The sequence below is a fragment of the Alosa pseudoharengus genome, unplaced genomic scaffold, assembly GCF_046254945.1.
Source record: "Alosa pseudoharengus isolate Yale_2024_CS ecotype anadromous, Long Island Sound unplaced genomic scaffold, YU_APseudo_1.1 YU_APseudo_1.1_scf_17, whole genome shotgun sequence".
Classification (NCBI taxonomy): Eukaryota; Metazoa; Chordata; class Actinopteri; order Clupeiformes; family Clupeidae; genus Alosa; species Alosa pseudoharengus.
In genome coordinates this window covers 30576817-30599610 of record NW_027468640.1, presented here as the reverse complement: position 1 = coordinate 30599610, position 22794 = coordinate 30576817, and the positions used below count along the sequence as shown (strand labels likewise).

The following is a 22794-nucleotide window of genomic DNA, read 5'->3' as shown; positions in this document are numbered from 1 at the left end:
TCTAACGTGATCTAATGTAGTGGCATGCTTCCTGTAATCGCATGCTTTAATGACTGCCAGCTGGGAACGGAAGTGACAAACAAGGTAAAACTTGAATCTTGAGTCAGTGTAGTCAGTGTGGCCAAACACACTCATGACAAATGGAGGTAGAGTGGAAGAGCTAGCATGTCTGTTTTGGTCTTGCAACCTACAGAGTGAGGAGTGTAATCAATGCGGTTCAAATATGCGATTCCTGACCAAAAATAATCTCTCAGTGACGGGTGGATTTAACATTAATTTGCCAGAGGGCTGGGTTCCCTATACGGTCTTCTGTTAAGGGAAACTGTTTTAGGGTCAGTAAAGAACAGTGACAACTGTGAGATGTCTGGGCGAGAGGGCATCAAGGCCTCACGTTTGTGAGCACTGCTGGGAGAGGGCAGGGTGGATGTCAGGTGGACGCAACTTCATCATCCCCCAGCATTTAGCCTCTGAGAATCACACCACCCCCACAGGACAGACTCTGGCTTCCTCTCCCTGACAGGAGTGGGTGGAGAGGAACACATACATGTAGTATGTCGAGTGATGAAATGTAAAAGACATTGCTAAAAGACAGCAAACCAGAATATGGTGTGCATGAAAACCTAGTCAATGATCATGATTAAAGTTCTGTCCCTTTAAAGCAAAAGCATGTCAATTTTCTACAACAATAAGAAAAAAGATGTAGGAACACTCAGATTCTTTCCACAGCTGTGGAATGTGATATTTTTGTTCCTTTTTGACCTCTTCAGGAGAGCTGACAGCTCTTGGCTGCTGTGGAGTGTTCAGCTCAAGTGTTCAAGGCTAAATCAATTGCAGCCATGAAAAACATCCAACATCCTGAACTGACCAACACACATATGTACACACACACACACAAGCACAGAAGCATGTGTGCGCACACTCACACAAATAGGCACACACACACACAGAAGCATGCATGCGCACACTCACACAAATAGGCACACACACAAATAGGCACACACACAAACATTTAGAGCAAATCATCTCTGTCAGTCTGTTTTTATGTATGTGTGTGTGTGTGTGTTATTTGCATATCTCATGGACCGTTCATCCGTTCAACTTCACACTTTGTGAGTGAATTACTAAGGACCCAAGTGAGCACAGTGTCGAGTGATAAGTCAATCATGATTAAAATTGTGCCCCTTGAATACAAAGTGAAGTACCTTTTCTACAGCAATAAGTGGGATTTTTAATGCATGGGGTGCATTTTCCCCTCTTCAGGAGAGTTGACAGCACTCGACTGCTGTGGAGGTTTCTTCTCTAATCAGATTTAAAGGCTAGCCATAAACACCAGCCATAAAAAACACACATATGTACAAGCACACACTCACACTCACACACACACTCACACACACACTCACACACACACACTCACACACATACACTCACACACATACACTCACACACATACACTCACACATACACTCACACATACACTCACACACATACACTCACACATACACTCACACGTGCCTGCTGCTGTGGTAGATGCTGGAGATAATGGGGTTATATTGCTACTGGGTTCTCATGCGTGCAGACACTTTCCTCAAAAAACGCCACAAAGCCTGCCGTCAGTCAACTCAACAATAGCACATCCAGAGAGCCCTCTTCCCCCAGGCTACCCATAAGCCTCCTCCACAAACACAGCCGCCCACGCGCTCTACTGCACCAGACATGGCTGCATACGGTAAAAAAATAAATAAATAAAAACTCTGCAGAAACACCCAGCTATCATCGCATCTCATCGCCACGTCCTCCCTCATATGGGCTTTCAATTAGCATAATCATCTAAGCAGTGATCCCGATGCTTAGCCTGTGTAATTATAACTTAGCAGTTCATCTTGTACGTGCTTCAGTTTTCAACTGTTTCCCAACCTTCATCCCGGGCTGAATATAAACCACAAGATCTGCACCTAGTGAATCAGCACGTTACGATAAAGAAGGATTCATGCAAGTGTCAAAATTGTTATTATTGGGCAAATGAGATATTCAGTGTCGGAGTGAAGATGTAAGGATCAGAATATAATAGAAGATGCCGTTACGTATGTTACACTCCAACGGAAAACAAACGAGCACATTGAGAGCACATTGCACTGCGCGTCGTCATGACGAATGGCTACTCCAATAAACTCCACTCCAATACAACTATACTTTTGCTTTGAGTAAACTGGCCTTAGAGATATCTGCATACATTGAAACTTCTTCTAGAGTCCATAGGAAGACTGCAATGTGTGGAGTGGGAGGACTGGAATATAAGACTGGTTCACCACTGGTTATGGGTGCCCAAGAGCACTGTTGTCCATCGTTTAGAACAGAGTGTGTGGTTCAATATAACACGATCATATAATGGACTTCAAACATTTAATTTCTTCAGAAATGCAGCTCAGGGAAGTGGAGACAACGCAACATATCCACCCTGATATGACGGACCAATAAAACAAATCAGTACCATATGCAGACCCACCGACTGCAAAACACATTCAAAATTGACAATAAATGACAAAAACGTCTGATTAATTCATCTGAAAACTGGGCCGCCAAGTCGTATGACTGAGGCACCCTAATTGGAGTGGGCAGAATTGATTCAAAGGAATGAGTGATCGGCGGTGGCCGCTGATCAATACCTAAGGAAGATCGATGGCTTGGGGCGTACATGAATCCTGCTGTCACATGTGTGGAATCCTGAACCTCTGAGGACAAAACGCCACCGTACAAATGGTGATCACCATAGCTAGTTGGTTGTTGCACCTAGTGAATCAGCATGTTATAAATAGAAGGATTTATGTGTGATAAAAATGTTAGTATTGGGCAAACAAGGTATTCAGTGTTCAGAATATAACAGAAGATGCCATTACAATACAGCTAACGCTCCACTGGTAACAAACAAGCGCACTGAGAGCCTTTTGTGCATCGAGGGAATTGTCAGTGTGTCCACAACACTTTTCTTTCCAAGCATTCTGCCCTGCAGGAGACTAACCAGAGAGAAACTAAAAAAAGACCAAGAGCACCACAACAATGTAAACAACTATAACATCAGATGAAGTAGTGTTGAAGTGTTGAAAACTAGAACAAGCTTAAATCTTCGGTGCTGCTCTTTTAAAATCTTGCTCAGCTTCCTCTGAATCTTCCTTCAGAGAAAAGACAGAACGTATTTAGATGTGAACATGCAATACTGAGGATGTACTTCCTCCTATATATGCACTCAGTTGTAGTCTTGTGCATGTAATACTCTTTTTAGCACATAAACACACACGCACACACTGGCAGATCTGACTAGCTGCTCGTCCTCATCTTGTTACCTCTGTTTGCCTCAGCAGAGATGGGCGATTCTTTCAAAATTCCTTGATGCTGATGGAGCTAATTGGTCACAGGTGAATTACAACAAGCAAGCGCCGCTCAGAGGCAGAGAAAAATTATTCAGCCACAAACAAACACACAGACACACACACAGACACACACACACAGACACACACACAGAGACACACACACACACACACACACACACACACACACCAAGGCACGCAAGCACGCACACACACACTTCTATTACGGTACCTGACTCAAATTGATTTAGATTGACACCTGTCGACCTGTACGTTATTGAAAAGAGGCGCTTTTTAGTTATTGTGTGGGTGAGATGAAAGAACAGACAACAGAGAGAGTCTGACGGGATGCAATAGCGCGACAGGCTAGCAAATAACTAGCAACCGTTATGCTGAGGAGCTAATCTGAATTCATCCAAACCAGTTGAGTCCAGAAGGCCACCGCAACTCGCCATCTGTCTGGCTTCTAAATCTCACCATTCGGCATTGGACCTGTGCCAAACATTGGCAAATACCACTACTCCAAACAGGGGGTTGGGTGAGATATAGTGAGATGTGGAAAATGTCCTGACCCGAAACTCACAAGACACACGAGAAACAAAGTGGCTATGCAGCAGACAAGTGTTTTGATGCATTCCGGAACACAGAGTGTGGTTATTATAGTCACGAAAAAAAAAAACATTTCCACTTCCATTTTCTGTTGTGTGAGCTCATTTATAAAACAAAATGACAACAAATCCTGTCATAGTTTAGACAAGATCACATCACCACACAACCTCCTGAGGAATGCATGGAAAAACATGTCTGCACCACTACACAAATAACACCACATCTCCCTAAAACATACTGGTATCTAAGAGTGTACAAAAAAATCAGTGTGCTTTTCAAACACTAGCTCAAAACAATAAGCTCTGACAATGCATGAGAGTCACATGAGAAACATTTTCTTTATCTTTTTTCCCTGACTTGTAATCTTCCATAAAAGCTCTTATCTTGTGCCAGATATAACCCTCGATACATTAAACATGCAATCAACATAAGAGCCTTCTAACAGAGATAAACTGTGGCAATGCTGAGCATCGCATAGTGGGGGCCCAAACATTGATTTTTCTTGGCATCATTGATAATAATAACAGAAAGATAAAAAAAGGAAGATTTCACCTACCACGAGATCAGGGTCTTGCATGAGGTTGAGAATTACTTCATACAGCACCGGCCGCAAGTCTGATTTGAACTTCACAGAGATCCATTGCCCTATAAGCCATATCACTCTCCTCCGTATCAGTTTATACCTAAGCACAAAACCAGACAATCGATCAACATTAACCAATACTGACAAATGGCAATAAACAGTAGCACATTATTCTTCCAAAGCAATGACATGGTTGTTGTGAAAAACAGGGAAGGCTTCCTTACACTCTACACCAGTGCAATGTTTAATACACAAACCGGGCCTCACAATGTCATAACACTTCATTCAGATTTTCATGGATCCAGTGGTATTGTTTAGAAAACCATGTCATGATGGAGAACAACTGGCTTTTACAGGTATTTGCACACACATGCTGCTTGTAGGAGGAGAAATGATCCTGCCTTCAAAACATAAATAAATAAAATCACACATGGGGGTTCTGTGTGTGTGTGTGTGTGTGTGTGTGTGTGTGTGTGTGTGTGTGCTTTGATGTTTTTTTAGAGCAGCCATCCAGGAATCAAAAGGGAAGCTGGATTGGCCCAGCTGTACTGCACAGGCACTTCCCTCTGTTCTCCCTGGCATAATCAACCTGTCCCCTTTCATCTAACTCTTTTGAGGGCACACTCAAGACTTTTCACTTCTAAGACTGTTAATCAGTTCAAAACACTTGGACTTACAATGGTTGTAACCTTCAGTATTGGTTGACTGACATCAGCTTTGCAATTTATTATGACCGACATTGCACCCAGGTGGTTATACGGCGTTTGTCGCTTTTCCCTCCTACATTTTAACCCCTAATTTCTGGTTAAATAATAAATCAAATCAAATACTAACTAACACTTCAACTTGGTATGTTTGTAGCCCCACGCTGCTGTATGGTTTGTGTCCCTAGATGTGCTCTCCTTGAAGTGAGGTAGGGCCACAGCAATATTGGGGGGCAACAGCTTGAAAACAGTTTGGCCAAAAATGAAGATATTTTCATGGCAAACTGGCCTCCAGGAAGCATGTTATCCTAGCTAAATAATTTGTGGAGTGGCCTGATGACTGCTGTTTGTGGCTAAATTTAAACATATTATTATAATAGTGCACACCGCTGTTCTGTTAGAAATGTTGATACTTGTAGGCGTGTGTATACCGCTGTGCTGCTATGAATGTTGATACTTGTGGGCGTGTTTGTAGGATGCACTCCAAATGTAGCATTACATTCAGACATATTCTTTCCCCCAGAGAAAACTTGGGCGAGAAGAATTCTCCCTAAAGTTTGATATTTGTTTTTGATAGACAACCTGAGAAGAATGTCAATGAAATGAAACAATGATCGTTGCCATGGCAATCGGTACCTGTTGTGGCTCACTTGCAGCTCGGCCAGTAACTGGTTCTTGAACCAGACATCAAATTCCACGCTGTCAAACAGCTCGTAGGCTGCCAGCCCCACTGCATTGTAGACTGCAACAAACAAGTGTCATTTGGACAGTGAACCTACTGACAAATCACTGCACGAAATCTGTGCAAGACACTGAAATGTGAAAGTCAATCAATTATCTTCAGCTTGGTCGGTCACAAGTCTTGTCAACATGGGAACAGACTGAGCTGAAGCATTTCACATGCATTGCATTGCATTGACTCTCCACAAAGAAAAATCCACATGCACTAGGGTCTTTCATTTCACTCTGATTTGAATGCACTCAGGACAAACTGCTCAAAGCACTGAGAGTAGAGGGGGGGGGGAAAAAGACCGTACCAGCATCCTTCATTAGCAGCTGAACAGGTTCTTCCACATTCGTGGGGCCTGAAAGGAATTCATCAAACATGATTAATATAGCCATAGAAGTCACCAGTGGTTGAATGCAAATTACACACAGCATGCAATATCTTTGATCTCAGCGCTTTTCAGAGATGCCTAAAATCACAGTAAACAACAGCAAATGAGTGTCTTTTGAATTGGACTTTGATCACACAAACAGTTTTTTTTTTTTTTTAAACAGTGGCCTCCTAGTGTGGTTTTCATTCACTTTATTCCAAAACACTGCAGCATCTAATGCACCAAAAGCATGTGTCACTATTGTTGTTCAGTGTAACAGGGGCACATATGCCTGAACGGAGAGCACTATTTAACCTGCAGGCCACCCAGATACACCCACATTCTAATCATGATCTGAGTCCTGAATGTGCCTAATTAGGGACATTCAACATCTTGATCCTGCACTAATTAAACTCCACAAATGAGAATTGATACTTTAAGCCCTGAACACCTACAGTATCATGGAAGAATGGGCTGCTTCAAGCACCTAATCAAAGAGGCCTTAAATAGCTTAGCTATTTGTCAGGTAGTTATCAAATTTAACCTAGGTTTTGTCACAGGGTTTTTAGCACAAAATGATTCATGTCAGTCAACAGTACTTTGAGCACATCGGTCACCTCCCAGGCTATTTATTCCACTATCTGTCACCCGTCAAAATGCCCACAATCCGCTTGTCTCCTAAGAAGAATGCCTTACATGTACTCTGACTGAGCTCACAGGCGCATCAATCAGCTACTATCAGTTACCACACACACACACACACGTATGCACATTCTCTCTCTCACACACACACACACACACACACACACACACGCGTATGCACATTCTCTCTCTCTCACACACACACACATTTAAATTCTTTATTTGGATTAGAAGATAAGCATACATCATGGCATAATCCAAATTTGATAGAAAGGTGTACAACAGCAGCCAATATCCCAGTCCATTATGCACATTAGGGGTAAACGTGGCACCTATGCCTCCATATGTAGAGGCTACCAATTACTGCTGATACAGAGCAATATCACACACACACACGCTCTCTCTCAGACACACACACACACGCATTCTCTCACATACACACAAAATCGAGCATGCAGATTTGGTTAAGAATCAAAGTAGTTCAGAAGAAAAACTGTGAATACATAAATGATACATTCCCATGCACACTTGCTGGTGTTGGTGCAAATGAACACTCGTTAGTGCCAGAATCTCAAATACAAATGCAATGACAAAAAAGATGTGAGGAAACACTAAGGAATAGGGGTGAACGATTTTGGAAAAAAATCTAATTGCGATTTTTCTCACCAATATTGCGATTGCGATGCGATTATTTTTAAGCTCTTTATCTTCTGTCTTATTCAACAAAGACAAGCAATATATTATTCTATAGTATGACCAACACAAAATTAGATAAGTTAAACATAAACTGTTCTTTCCTGGAGCCCAGGCCTATGTTATGATGGCATTAGGTCATTGAATAAGATTGATGAATGAAATATTTTTTATTTAACTATTTTAATCACATTAGTAGACCTATATTTGTTGAACTTCCAGCCTTGTAAACATTTAATGATTCTGATTCGTTTCTATTTTGTTTCTATTTCATGTAGATAGAACCTTCTTTCGATAGTTAACAAATACATGCAGTGGCACTGACATGGCTTCTCATTGTCCTGTGCTCTCCATACACGCGCACGCGCGCGCGCCCACGCCCACGCCCACACCCACGCCCACGCCCACGCCCACGCCCACGCCCACACCCACACCCACACCCACACCCACACAGACCCGCTCCTCTCCTCTGTAGGCTACTTGCACGTGAATCGGAACAAACTACTGTAGATTGTTGTAGCGCAAATAAATGCGGCCGATTCATTTCATTACCTGTGAGATTAAATGTTTGTGCCGCCAACCCCCTTGGATATCGCAAATGCCCTCACTGTCACTGTACTCCAGTAAACAAAGTCCCCAGTGCACAGGTGAATGGCTGCTGTGCAGCCTAAACAGTCGTGGAGTTTTAGGGCCCGTCCACACGGAGACGCTTTTTGGGTTAAACACAGAGGTTTTGCTTCGTCTTGGCCGAGCGTCCAAACGAATCCTGTAAACGCACTGCCCGAAACCGCACTTTTTTGAAACCTGGTCCCAGAGTCGAAAAATCTGAAACCGTAGCCCTTTTGAATTCGTTTGGACAGCGAAACTGCACATCCTACTTGCCTATCATCGCCACACCTCAGCTGCCCTGGACTTGACACTTAGGGCCTGTCCACACGGAGATGCTTTTTAGGTTAAACGCAGAGGTTTTGCTTCGTCTTGGCCGAGCGTCCAAACGAATCCTGTAAACGCACTGCCCGAAACCGCACTTTTCTGAAACCTGGTCCCAGAGTGGAGAAATCTGAAACCGTAGCCCGTTTGAATTCGTTTAGACAGCGAAACCGCACATCCTGCTTGCGTATCAATGATGACATTGCCACACCTCAGCTGCCCTGGACTTGCACTTATAGTATTGCCTAACAATACTAGTTTTCATACATGACATTACCTACGATTACACTCTGTAAGATAAATATCACAACTGGTGCTGCGCAGCGCCGATAGCTTATGACTTGGTGGACTGAACACTGTTTTTCCTGGTGTTTTTTTTTTGCATTCTAGCTACTGTCAGTGACGCGAGAGAACTTAAGTTATTAGGAAAGTGCAGTGTAAGTTTAGGCTACATTAATTTGTGCGTAGTGCCAGTGTCATTCATTTATTTTACATGTCTTACAACATATATACATGCATTCACAGTCGAGTGAAATCAGATATAAGCATACAAAGACGCTTAGAACTCACGTTAAGCCGATGGTAGCACACTGAATGCGAATGCGCGATTTGATGCAGGCAAAAGTATTGACTGTTAACGAAGGTTTTATAGCAATAGTATAAATGTGGCGACAGAATAGCCTAGAACTTGGGTAAGCCTTGCGTTTAGTAGTCTAATTGCAGTGATAGCCAAAACTAATGTGAATCACGGACTATCCTACAACCAAAGAAAGTAAAGGTGATTAGTAGGCCTACCTGCATTAGCCAAATAAAGGACGGGACTGCACCCTTCACAAACCGTAAAATAAAGTTTATTAGTTTTACAGTTGACAGTTCACCATCAGTCCACACAAACAATTCTAGTTTCCTTGCACTAGCCATTTGGTCGTAGCCTATTCTGTCTGTTTGTAAAGCGCAAGTTTTGGTCAATTTCTGTAAAGATACAGTGCCACCTATAGGCCTGGGGTATGAAGTAACGTGTTGAGATGGATCCGTTTGGATGCAAATTTTCTTGATGCGGTTTCAGGGAAGACGGAGGAAAAAAAGATCGGTTTCGTACGTGTGGACTAGGCCTTATAGTATTGCCTAACAATACTAGTTTTCATCCATGACATTACCTACGACACTCCATTACACTCCGTAGGATAAATATCACAACTGATGCGCAGCACCGATAGCTTATGACTTGATGGACTGAACACTGTTTTTCCCGGTGTTTTTTTATGCATTCTAGCTACTGTCACTGACGCGAGAGAACTTAAGTTATTATGGAAGTGCGGTGTAAGTTTGCATTTATTTGTGCGTAGTGCCGGTGTCATTAATTTATTTTACATGTCTTACAATATAAATAAATGCATTCATAGTGAAGTCAGATATGAGCATACAAAGACGCTTAGAACTCATGTTAAGCCTATAGATGCGCACTAAATGCGAATGCGCGATTTGATGCAAGCAAAAGTATCGACTGTTACTAACAAAGGTATTATAGCAATATTATAAATGTGGCGACGGAATGGCCTAGAACTTGGGTACGCCTAGCCTTTGCACTTGCGGTGATGACCAAAACCAATGTGAATCGCGGACTATCCTATAACCAAAGAATGTAAAGGAGATTATTTTTACCTGCGTTAGCCAAATAAAGGACGGGACTGCACCCTTCACAAACCGTAAAAATTAAGTTTATTAGTTTTACAGTTGACTACAGTTGACAGTTCACTATAAGTCCACACAAACAATTCTGGTTTCCTTGCACTAGCCATTTCGTCGTAGCCTATTCTGTCTGTTTGTATAGCCTACAGCGCAAGATTTGGTCAATTTCTGTAAAGAAACAGTGCCACCTATAGGCCTGGGATATGAAGTAACATGTTGAGTCGTGTTGAGATGGATCCGTTTGGATGCAAATATTCTTGATACGGTTCCAGGGAAGACGGAGGAAAAAAAGATCGGTTTGGTACGTGTGGACTAGGCCTTAATCGTCAGCTGGACAAGTGAACGAAGTTACCAGCCAGAGTAGCAGCACAGGGGAATTATGAACTAGAACCAGGGACATGGCAGGTTCGGGCAAAAGGTAATGAAGAGGTTTATTTTTAATCAAAGTAGCTCTACTGATCAGACCTTTCTTGACACTGTTAGCTGGTCCTCTTGTTTACGTTTTTTGCTTTTTCAATGGTCGGTGAGAAGAGTCGGTGGCGCGGCAAGCGCAAGTATAAATGCGTTTTGTTGACGTCACATATTACAAATCGCAGCCTTTGCGGTTTGAAAATCATGTTTCATCATATCGCGATATTATCGCAAATGCAATAAATCCCTACTAAGGAAGCACTGGCTTCTTTGAGCATTTGCAATTACATTATAATGAGTAGTCATTGTAATGCTATGATCTATACTACAAGTCTTTGAAATATGGTCCAAATGACTGCACCACTACAGTTAAAACTCCTCATATCTATAAGCTATGAATTTAATATACATCAACCTACTACAATAATTAAAAGCCAACTAATTTCCATAATTACTCAAGAGCATGAGAAGATAACAGTCCAACACATGTTGCACTCTATGGGACATATTAAAATAACTCCATGAAATGATATGGAAAAAACAGATAACCAAGAAATGAATAGATTGAAGTAGCCGATAGCCAAAAACTGTGTATAGTGGACAACTGTACAGTCTGTGTCACAGAGTTCTCGCTATCACTATGCAGCACTGGTTAAAACTTATATTCTGCAATGCTAATCTCTGTACTTTCAGGAAAGTAGGTCGTGTGAGCTATGCCTTTTCCATGTTTCATTAGTGTCTGAACCGTGACTGGGACTGTCTGCCACTGGCGTGTGAAATGGCATGCTCTGCAATTACAGAGAGGAATTAGCGTGCGGGGCGCCAGAGCTGCTGTCAAACTCACCCTGCAGATTCTGCACCATCTCCAGGAGCACAGGGGTTAATGTCTGGCTGTAGTTGTGGAAAATGTCCAGGAACAACACCTCAGTGCAGGGCTACAGTACGGGAAGAGGAAGGAGAGAGAGAGAGAGAGAGAGAGAGAGAGAGGATACGCCAGGAGGTGAGAAAGAGATAACAATCCCTGCTCAGGCATCCTAAACACACACACACACACACACACACACATGGATCAACAACAACAACAATCAATATGATCACACATCACCTCACACCAACTACCACATACCATTAAGACCCACAAACCAACATTGTTACAACTGGAAACATAAACAAACCACACAACACACACACACACAGGTGCCATTAGATTGGAGCTGACACCAAGCTGACAGAGGAGCGTGCTCTCCATCACTTCCTCAGTAGGGGTGTGAGACGGGATCGATGGAGCATCGAGCGGCAGGGTCAGATTGAGCCCTGCTCCCTGACAGACGTCAGTGGGGTCCAGGGACCTGTCACTGGCAGACTGACAAGCGACCAAAAACTGGGGGGGTCCACCCGGCTCTTTATCCACTCCCTCAAGCTGGACCCTGTGTACGAAACCACACGAAGCTCGATCCTCATCAAATTACATGAGGTGTGTTACCGGTGGCATCTACCACGGCATTGATCCACACAGCAGTAAAGGGATAGTGAGTAAAATAAAAATGTGAATCCGCAGGGGAGAAAAACAGCTAAAAAGAACCACCCGTGGAAATAAAAACAGGACTTCTCCATTAACACAACAAGTCATTACACCTATGGGGATATTCCAGGACAGATTTTTATTCCAACCATTCTTTCCACCCACCTACCCCAACCCAGAAGAAGTTCAATGTACAAGAAGTAAAAAATGAATTATCCAACTACAGAAACAACTCCCACAGCTAAATATCAGCTCACCCCAGCAGACTGAGTGTGCCATGTCATTACTGCTTATACAGCTGCCTGACCACAGACATCCATTACCAGGATCATTCTGAGTAATCTTGACTTAACCCAAGTTGATGTGATGGATGGAAAAACTCATAAGACTAGCGAGAGCCTACCAAATGACTAGCCATTACAGATAATAAAGCTAAACATTTGCATTGACTGTAGGAGACTCTCCCTGGTCAGGTTGATGCATGAGAAACACAGATGGATTGGTAGTCCTTTACCATGTACAATGACAATGATGTAAACATGGGGCACGTTCAATATAGAATGGGAGGCATCATTTTGCGGCAGTCTTACATACCCTTACAGTTATGGTCCTATTCAGGACATATTAGTAGGGACCAGCTGACATACACCACTGGCAATTCTATAAATACTGTATTATTATCATCAGGTGAAGCCAGTCTCCATCAATATTTATTTAAACAAGTCCTCAATACAAAAGATTATAAATGAACAAATTACACAATATCAAAGTATTAGGTTTTCAAATAACTGTGTAGCCAAAATGTAGAAATGTCACATAATGTATCACTGCTCCATATCATAGCAAAGAAACTAAGCCAGGGGCATTTGCATATGAATGAGTAAGCGGAATAGTCTCTTAATGGCTACCTTTTCCGAATAAAATAAATTACCAAATTTGGCTGAAGCCATCATAATGAAGTACAGCATTAACCTTGGCGCGTCTAGACCACAAATAACCTGATAAACACGACAGTGTTATTAGAGACAATTATTATGATCATAATTAACATTTACTACTCAACAGCCTAGCTCATAATGTTCTCCTATTTTCACACCCATTTGGCCTTAGACCTGGGTCAGACAGTTTATTGGCTTTTCCTAAGTGGATGCCATTCTTGGCAGCTTTTGTTAGCTGGAGAACAGAACCGTCGTTGCTTTGGTTACAGGAGAGACTTCAATGTGTCCTCAAATTTTGTCTCACTGAACTAAACAAAGTGTATAGTTTGGTGTCAATTGCAAGCTTCTCTGCCACAATGAAATTGCTCTCATGTATGAATTAGAAGTTTAAAGCAGGCCATGGTGAAATGTAAAAGGTCTCATTATGGGCCACACTGGGCCTAGCATTCATGTTAAACTCTGAACAAGACACAAAACAACCATATCTTACTCCTCTTGCAGCAAGGTCATATTTTCACATGCAAATTAGGTTTCTGGCAAACAGTTGCGGTTAACTTTTGGCAATGTTGCAGCAATGTCATATGCAAATTAGGTTTGTCACCAGAAGTTCACTGGAAGTTTACGTGTGATGGCAGCAATGTCATATCCAAATTTGGCTTGTCACCTGAAGTTCACTGGAAGTTTGATGGCAAATCACCGCAAACACATTTGCTACTAGTGGCAAACTTCTCATTGTTGCCAGATGTTTGCTGGAAGTTTGCCTCTAGCGGCCAACATTGGCAAACTTCTGGCAATATTTTCTAGTGAACTCATTTGTTTCCCACAAATCACCCACAACTTTACGGCAAATCTGCCACAAACATTATTTTTTGTAAGGGACACCATAGCATGTTTAATACAACATGAATAAACAACCATTGCTTCAGCGTCATGTCAAATTGTGTGTGAACATAAATCCTGTTTTGTTTTTTAAATGGCACATAAACGGGACTTGTGTGAGAAAACAGTGTGAATTGAACAAATCATTTGTCCAACTGGGACACCAACAGCACAGTAAAACAGATAAAGAAAGACAGCTGTAAAATAGACATCAACTGTGCATTTAAAGAAACATATTTCTCTAGACACGGAGTACCTTGCAAAATAAGACTTTTAACATCATATGCGGTCCCTCCCCATTCAACGGTATTCTATGCTTGCCGCTGTAGGATATGGAGTTTATGTTAAAGTGAGTCGCGTCCATTCTGAAGCTGTGGGTATTAACCTTCACGCTTTAATACGCCTTTCATGTACAGAGACTTTGTTTGTTTTAGTAGCTTCATTTCCATATCCAAATAAATCATGTTTGTCGATTAAGTCTCAGGTTAAAGTGTGCACGATTCCATTTTTTTCCTCAATATACTTGTACACTGCATTCTTCGTCAAACTCCCTTGACAATGAGCACATTTACACTATTCAAATGTTATGCCACTGATAAAATATGAGGGAATATGTGTGTGACCTGATTAAGATTAGCTCTTATTTGCACACCACTCATGTAGCACAAAAGGCAGAAATGTATGCAAGAACATGTTTTCACACAATGTATGCAGTAAAGCCAAGGACTCTCGTGGTCAAGCCAGTATACATGGCCTAATTGGTATCTCATATCTTGGTGCTCTCAGGGTTCCCACACCTTGGTTAAGATCAAATTCAAGGACCTTTCAATGACTTTCCAGGCCCAATATCCTTAAATTCAAGGACCTACTGTAATGTGTTGATACATTTCAAGCGCGGGCATGGTTAAATCATGTTACCGCAACAGACCAAGGATACCTTGTCACAGTTTTCTTTCATTTTTGGTCATATGACAGGCCTATTCTATTTTTCATGTTTGTATTTTGCATAAAACTGAACTGAAATAAACTTGTCCTAAACAAGTTAAACTCGTTACCATGAACCTGTCAGTTTATGTTAATGTTAAATGAAATATTTGAGCAACAAACACTACACGCGGGAAACACACAGAAATCACACTGGCCGTGTACATGTTAATAAGCGGAATTGTACGTAATTGTATGGATTTGTTTTCCTCAAAAAGAAATTCAAGGACTTTCAAGGACCTCCATTTATTTATGTCTCTTTTCAAAAACTTTAAGGGCCTTGAATTATTTTTTTCAGATTCACAAACTTTCAAGGATTTCAAGGACCTGTGGGAACCCTGTGCTCTATAAAGAGAACTGTGTTTTATAAAAGGAACATGTTTGTTCTGCACAAATGACACATATAATGAACCCCCCTAGTTTGCACTATGAATGAGTTCCCCAAGCACTTTGTATACATAGTATGATTATACCATACACTGGTCATAGTTTTTTGACAGGACTCACCCGTAAACTGTACTTCCAGGAGTCCCCTCCTGTTTCTTCCACAGCTAAGATAAAGTACACAGAGGGATAAAATATTATTTATTTGCCAGACAGAACAGGTGGTTTATGTGTTCAACACAAAATTCACAGTGTTAAACCATAGGCATCGCTCAGAACATTAAAAACACACATTTTTTAACTTGCCTTCACCTTTTCTACACAGTAGATCATTTTGTGATGGGGAAAAACTCGGGATGCAAGGGAGGTTGCTCAAAAATGAGACATTTTTCTCTGGCGCCATCTGCACTAGAGCCATGGATGCAATTAACAGAGTGGCCGCTAATGAGACCATTTCTCTGCCACGAAACATCTTTATGTGCAATAAAGATTGGTCTGGGATGAACAATAACTCTACGCCGCGATGCTGCATCACGCTGTTCAGGAGACAGACAGATATCAAAATAGACAGACAGGTCTTCCCGACACCCCACCCCAATATCTCTCTCTCTCTCTCTCTCTCTCTCTCTCTCTCTCTTAATGACGTGGTTGACGCTGGCTGTTGTAAAAAAAATCCTGCTGAGAAAGTTCATCAGGAATGCAGCTTTCAGTGTGAAACCATTTTGATTATTTATCAGAGTGAAACCATTTTGCATATTGTATGTTATTGTGTGCACCAGCGTTGTCAGTGTATGGCCAGTCATTTGACATGTTCATGGGGCGGGTGGGTGTTGGTGTTTAGGGGATAATTACAATACCAAAAACACAACGCTGCTTCAAGCAGTCTGGCCAACATTCCCTTTTGATCGGAAATAAGCACTGCATTTTTTCAAAGGCAATTCCCTAGAGAGTGATGTCAGAGTAAAAATGAAATATTTTAGTAGTCAGCCATTGTTTTTCAAATGCTCCGTATTCATAATAACTACCAATACCAGTGACCATTACAAATGTCCCCCTGTTAAAAGTAGTGCTACAATGTGACATGGATTCCTCCTAATTAGAGAAACCTCCTAGAAAGGCTTCAGTTAGTGCTTCGGTGCAGTCAAGTGGACGGTGCTCTTCAACCCCCCCCAAACACTCCAGAGTCAGCTCCACCAGCCCGGCAAGCACTGCCAACTCTGAGGGGACAATCCCATTTCCCCACCTGCCAAGTAATCACTACAAAAGACCAAATCAAAGGGCAAACATACTTCTCCTGAGGAAAGCAAGCCAAAACGCCACGCGGCTCTGCCAAGAGTTCCTCAGCTCGGACTGGGGAGTGTGGACATCCAGATTAAAGGTGAGGGCTAGCTTCTGACTGTCTGACAGATAACAAGCGCGTAGCACGGTGGCGGCGTCTGACAAGAAGGTTATTTGCTGCGGGCTTGTCCACATGGCAACCGTTTTACGGCCTGGTGATAAGCGTTTGTTTACTTCGTGGTCACCACAGGGCTGCCTGGGAACGTGGCAGTGCTCCTCTCCCCTCAGCAGTATTCCCCAGAGCAGAGAGTTATTGGCAGGGCACTCACACACATCTGTGCATTGCCACCTTCATACAAATGCAGGAATTTTACAAAATGTTACAGGAATGTCAAGACCAGTCAAGACCTAGGATGTACCTGATTAAAGCAACACCTTAAATATGGATTTGGTTTAGTGGTTTTGATCAGTTATTTTGGATGAGTTACTACTTCTTAGTTATTAATTAGCTGGCTTGCTGAACAGTCTTTGAACAACTCAGAATATACCCATATTCATATTCAAGTTTGGACGACATATAAAAAAATACAATTAAATTTTCTTTTTAAGGAATTTGAATACAAAGCAAAGGTTTTTATTCTGCTTTTTGTTGCAGCACTCAAACTTAACTGAGCTTAATAATGGCTTTGAAAAGCATTCCCACTGGGCTGTACTACCCTGTCACTCGGATGCCACGTAGTCAAAGCCCAAAACCCAAGTGAGTAATTTCCTTGGCAGTGTGGGATTTCTTTTTTTATCTCTGAGAATGGATCTGACATTGACATGAATACTGTTTACCATTACGTATTGGGCAATAGAATTGGGAGGCGAAGAGTAATGGAGCCGGTGCACCTCAACACTGATTAATTCAGTGTTTACCTTGCAGTTTAGTGCCTGTCTGAATTTTTTCTGAAGTCACACCCACAGTGCAATCCACTGTGTTCAGCCCAAACACAAACTGTAACTGAAGCAAACGGATTTTTAACACATCCAAGTACATCAAGCACTGAAGCCGCACTTGTTTCAGACAGCTGTGTGCCGGCTGAAGAAGAGAGCAGCCTGTGCAATAGAGGGGGTTGCTGGTTGGTGGCTGTTTTGGAAGTCGTTCCTCCTTTGAAGCATCACGGAGTGTTCTCATCCATGGATAAGAACAAAAACTGTTCGCCTCCAAAAGTTCAGGGACGACAGTATGAAAGGGACCCTACTCTCCCTTTTTTATCTGGCTTGATATATTTCATCTACAGATCTGCAAGTAAAAGTTTCTGCTACTGAAAGTTTACAGCTGAGCAATAATACTAAAAAAAACAACAACAAAAAAACGTTGTCACGTCAAGTGTGCAAGGGTGAAAAAGACTGCTTCTTTTTTCCTCACACTGAGAATTGAGACGAATAACAGCTTAACAAAAGTTGTTTTCTACTTCTGTTTTCTATGAAGATGGCAAGCAAAAAACAAAATACTCTCCACACTTCACAAAAAACATGATCCTTTCAGATCGTATCCATATTTCTGACAAACAAACGCTGGTTACATATGTAACTGTGGGTCTACGACTGGTGGAAGACCGCCAGATGGGGTCTGGAGACAAGGAAGTAGAACACCAAACATCCCAATACACAAACACTAATGCAAACATCAATGCTTGTTGGCTCAGTATCATCTTTGCTGCATGACTCAATTCAAAGGCAGCACAAACGTGCCAGATGCAATGCCATCTTTTAAAACAAAACTGTGTTTACTCCCATACACACCAAAACACTCTCTCCCATACGCACCAAAACACTCTCTCCCATACGCACCAAAACACTCTCTCCCATACGCACCAAAGCTCTCTCTCCCAAACGCACCAAAACACTCTCATACGCACCAAAACACTCCCCCATACGCACCGAAACACTCCCCCATACGCACCGAAACACTATCTCCCATACGCACCGAAACGCTCTCTCCCATACGCACCGAAACACACTCTCCCATACGCACCAAAACACTCTCCCATACGCACCAAAACACTCTCTCCCATACTAAAGCTGTGTTTACAGGTCTGTCTGTATTTTCTGTCCCATACGCACTAAAGCTGTGTTTACAGGTCTGTCTCTATTTTCTGTCCCATAAGCACTAAAGCTGTGTTTACAGGTCTGTTTGTATTTTCTGTCCCATACGTACTAAAGCTGTGTTTACAGGTCTGTCTCTATTTTCTGTCCCATAAGCACTAAAGCTGTGTTTACAGGTCTGTCTGTATTTTCTGTCCCATACGCACTAAAGCTGTGTTTACAGGTCTGTTTGTATTTTCTGTCCCATACGCACTAAAGCTCTCTCTCCCACACGCACCAAAACACTCTCCCATATGCACCGAAACACTCTCTCCCATACGCAGCGAAACACACTCTCCCATACGCGCCAAAACACTCTCTCCCATACGCACCAAAACACAGTCTCCCATACGCACCAAAACACTCTCTCCCATACGTACTAAAGCTGTGTTTACAGGTCTGTCTGTATTTTCTGTCCCATACGCACTAAAGCTGTGTTTACGGGTCTGTCTGTATTTTCTGTCCCATACGTACTAAAGCTGTGTTTACAGGTCTGTCTCTATTTTCTGTCCCATAAGCACTAAAGCTGTGTTTACAGGTCTGTCTGTATTTTCTGTCCCATAAGCACTAAAGCTGTGTTTACAGGTCTGTCTGTATTTTCTGTCCCATACGCACTAAAGCTGTGTTTACAGGTCTGTTTGTATTTTCTGTCCCATACGCACTAAAGCTCTCTCTCCCACACGCACCAAAACACTCTCCCATATGCACCGAAACACTCTCTCCCATACGCACCGAAACACACTCTCCCATACGCGCCAAAACACTCTCTCCCATACGCACCAAAACACAGTCTCCCATACGCACCAAAACACTCTCTCCCATACGTACTAAAGCTGTGTTTACAGGTCTGCCTGTATTTTCTCTCCCATACGCACTAAAGCTGTGTTTACGGGTCTGTCTGTATTTTCTGTCCCATACGCACTAAAGCTGTGTTTACGGGTCTGTCTGTATTTTCTGTCCCATACGCACTAAAGCTGTGTTTACGGGTCTGTCTGTATTTTCTGTCCCATACTCACTAAAGCTGTGTTTACATGTCTGTCTGTATTTTCTGTCCCATACGCACTAAAGCTGTGTTTACAGGTCTGTCTGTATTTTCTGTCCCATACGCACTAAAGCTGTGTTTACAGGTCTGTCTGTATTTTCTGTCCCATACGCACTAAAGCTGTGTTTACAGGTCTGTCTGTATTTTCTGTCCCATACGCACTAAAGCTGTGTTTACAGGTCTGTCTGTATTTTCTGTCCCATACGCACCGAAGCTCTCAGGGTCTTCCTCCCACATGGCCAGCTCCTCCTCGGTGAGCAGGAAGTAGTGGGACACCAGCCGTCTGCCGATCTCCGTCAGTGTAGGATGTGTGAAGAAGGCCATCTTGATCTTGTGCGCTTCCAGGCTCTCGGGTTTTGTGTCTGTGGACAGAGTCCAAAGCCTTTAGAATAAGGTCACGCAGAAAGCTATTTGTGGGTATGGAAATGAGGTTAGGAAAGACTTATTGCAATGGTTTTCAACATCATGCTTTCTCTCTTAAAGTTGAGGCCGATACAGCCCAGATATACAAATAGTAATCCTACAGAACAACTAATCGACCAACACGTATAAAAGTATCAACACAGATAACTCAAATATTTATGGAATCAAACCCATGACGCTAGGATAGATCACATTTGAACTGTAAACAATTGAAATTGAAGAAATGTTAAAGGAACCGTATGTAAGAAATGTAATTCAATTAATCATAAAATGATTTGTCACTAGACATTAGGAAATCATGCTAATTTCAAATACTTATATCACTGACAACAGTAGTCCGGCCAGGATATCGTCATTTAAAAAAGTGAAGTTGCAGCCCTCAACTGATGTTGATGTTTACATATTTGTGTTTTAGCCTGATCCGCCACCCTCCACCTAATCACAAAGTCAGTAGTTTCGGCATCTGGGTTGCCAGCTCTGCTCTAGTTACCACATCTGCGGTGTACACCGCTCTACAGTATTTTGAAAGTGATTGTAGTACCAGTTTTGGCCAAAATCCTACATACGGTTCCTTTAAGTATTCTGCAAGGAGCAACATTATGGTGAGACAGAAAAATTCTAAATAACAAACAAACAAATAAACAAAACACTGTTACCACTAACCTTCAATGTTTTTGTTAGGTTTGTAGGCATCGTTCTTGACGATCAACTTGATGAGGTTCATGCACTGGACGATGAAGCGTTCGAACACCACACCCTCGCCCATCTCCGTGAAAACGTAGCTCACAGCGAACTCAAGTGACCGCTGGATCAGCGGGATGAACGGGTAAGGGTGGGACTCCAGGAAGTCCAAAAGCTACGTCAAAATAAACAATCACTTCAGTTTCGCGTCTAGAAATATACACTGTAGATTAGTGACAGGCACAAGGTAGCTGGTTCATTCGATCTTCGGTGTTGACAAACAAAAATGAGATGCTTCATTCGCTGCAGAGCTAACAAGAGTTTAGCGAGCAAACAGGAACAGCCATGTGTGAGGACTTCAATGCATACATCAATGCGTGATTTCCTAGTTAGTCAACACAGATGTTATAAAAGCTCTAAATTGTGGACCCCTTGTGGCCGGGAAACCCACTATGAGCCCTACCACTCCAGAATAGAGTCAACCAGATATAAGGAATGACTCAGGCCCGGAGTGGATTTTCTGCGGTGGTATGATGAATAATTATGCAAAATTGCTCAGCTAATGAGGGGATGTTTATAACAGGGGAGGAGTACTGCGGAGTTAAGCCACCTTTATTCCTCCCAAAACCACTCACAGTGGATAAGTCAATGATCACTGAATGCTGCAGATAAGGTTAACATGTGATGCCTGCATTTCAACTGACAGTGAAGATCTACTCATTTAAAATAATGAATAGAAACTGGATACTGATTAATTAAATATCTTCAAATTTGTAGACCTAGTTTAAAAAATTTCCCAGTTCATCTTTGAATATGTATTCATCAATGGTTATTTGTGGTGTCAGTTTGACTTACAACTTTGGTGAATAAAATTATGGTCTTCTCTAGTTTTTCTCTGCAGACGTTTCCTGACTGAACTGGTCGACCTGTAAAGATCAATCATAGAAAAGTCGATATATAAACACACACAGCAATGACTGACACAGAGTACGGAAAAGACTTGTTATGTGGACTGTTCACTGCCTTTGAATGGAGTTGAGTTCAGGCCTTGGGTTCCGTAAAGTGCCCGGAGCCAAAATTCACTGCTGGCAGTCTCTATAAAAACAAGATTGGAATTTGACTGAATAATATTTTACCTGTTCAACCAAGGTCCACAATATCTTGTGATGCATTGCATATGGCTTACACCATTTCCTTATCTCAAAAGAGGCACCAGATTCGCAAAATTCTTACATGCATGCTGATTACACACATGAGAGACTGAAAAAGCCTGCATGTCTGAGCAGCCGACATATAGGATTATTTGGATCGAAGAAAGTGGTGGAAAAATGGTCAAAAAGGAGTCATGTAATCAGCGGCGCAGGAATAGAATTATTACAAGGTCATTCCGGATGAGTGGTTCACGTTAGTGAGTGAGTTTATTCACACCTGGCAGCAGCTGATAATGGCTGGTGCTCGAGTTAATATCCGCAGCCAGATGGCTGGGAAGCAATCACGGGCAGCCTAGAGTGGCACAGTCTGCTCCTACATGACAGAGGTGGCAAACGCCTCCATGGAGCAAACGCCTCACGTCCCTCGTTTTTTTTTTTTTTTTTTTTTTTTTTTGGGGGGGGGGGGGGGATGTGTTAATGTGTTAATATGTGAAGCAAGAACCCCCCCAAAAAAACCAGAAACCAAAAAAAATCCATTTCCTTTTCTTACAAGTATGTTGTGTTCACTGCAGCCCAATGTGATGCTAAATATTTGAAGATGTACTGTGAGGCACGCTGAATACAACTGAAACCACCGCAAGATTATAAAGCCGGCAGATGTA

General features: G+C 42.2%; 1 protein-coding gene across 1 annotated transcript in view; it reads right to left on the bottom strand.

The window, feature by feature from the left end:
- Nucleotides 1-22794, bottom strand: part of ipo11 (importin 11) — an 86181-nt gene that overhangs the window by 45236 nt on the left and 18151 nt on the right. The window contains exons 9-16 of the mRNA XM_076289286.1: nt 21837-21907; nt 20964-21156; nt 20087-20239; nt 15551-15594; nt 11565-11655; nt 6296-6343; nt 5895-6000; nt 4528-4654 (exon numbers count right to left, since the gene is read on the bottom strand). Of these exons, the coding sequence (XP_076145401.1) occupies nt 4528-4654; nt 5895-6000; nt 6296-6343; nt 11565-11655; nt 15551-15594; nt 20087-20239; nt 20964-21156; nt 21837-21907 (833 nt within the window). The remainder of the gene's footprint in view (nt 1-4527; nt 4655-5894; nt 6001-6295; nt 6344-11564; nt 11656-15550; nt 15595-20086; nt 20240-20963; nt 21157-21836; nt 21908-22794) is intronic.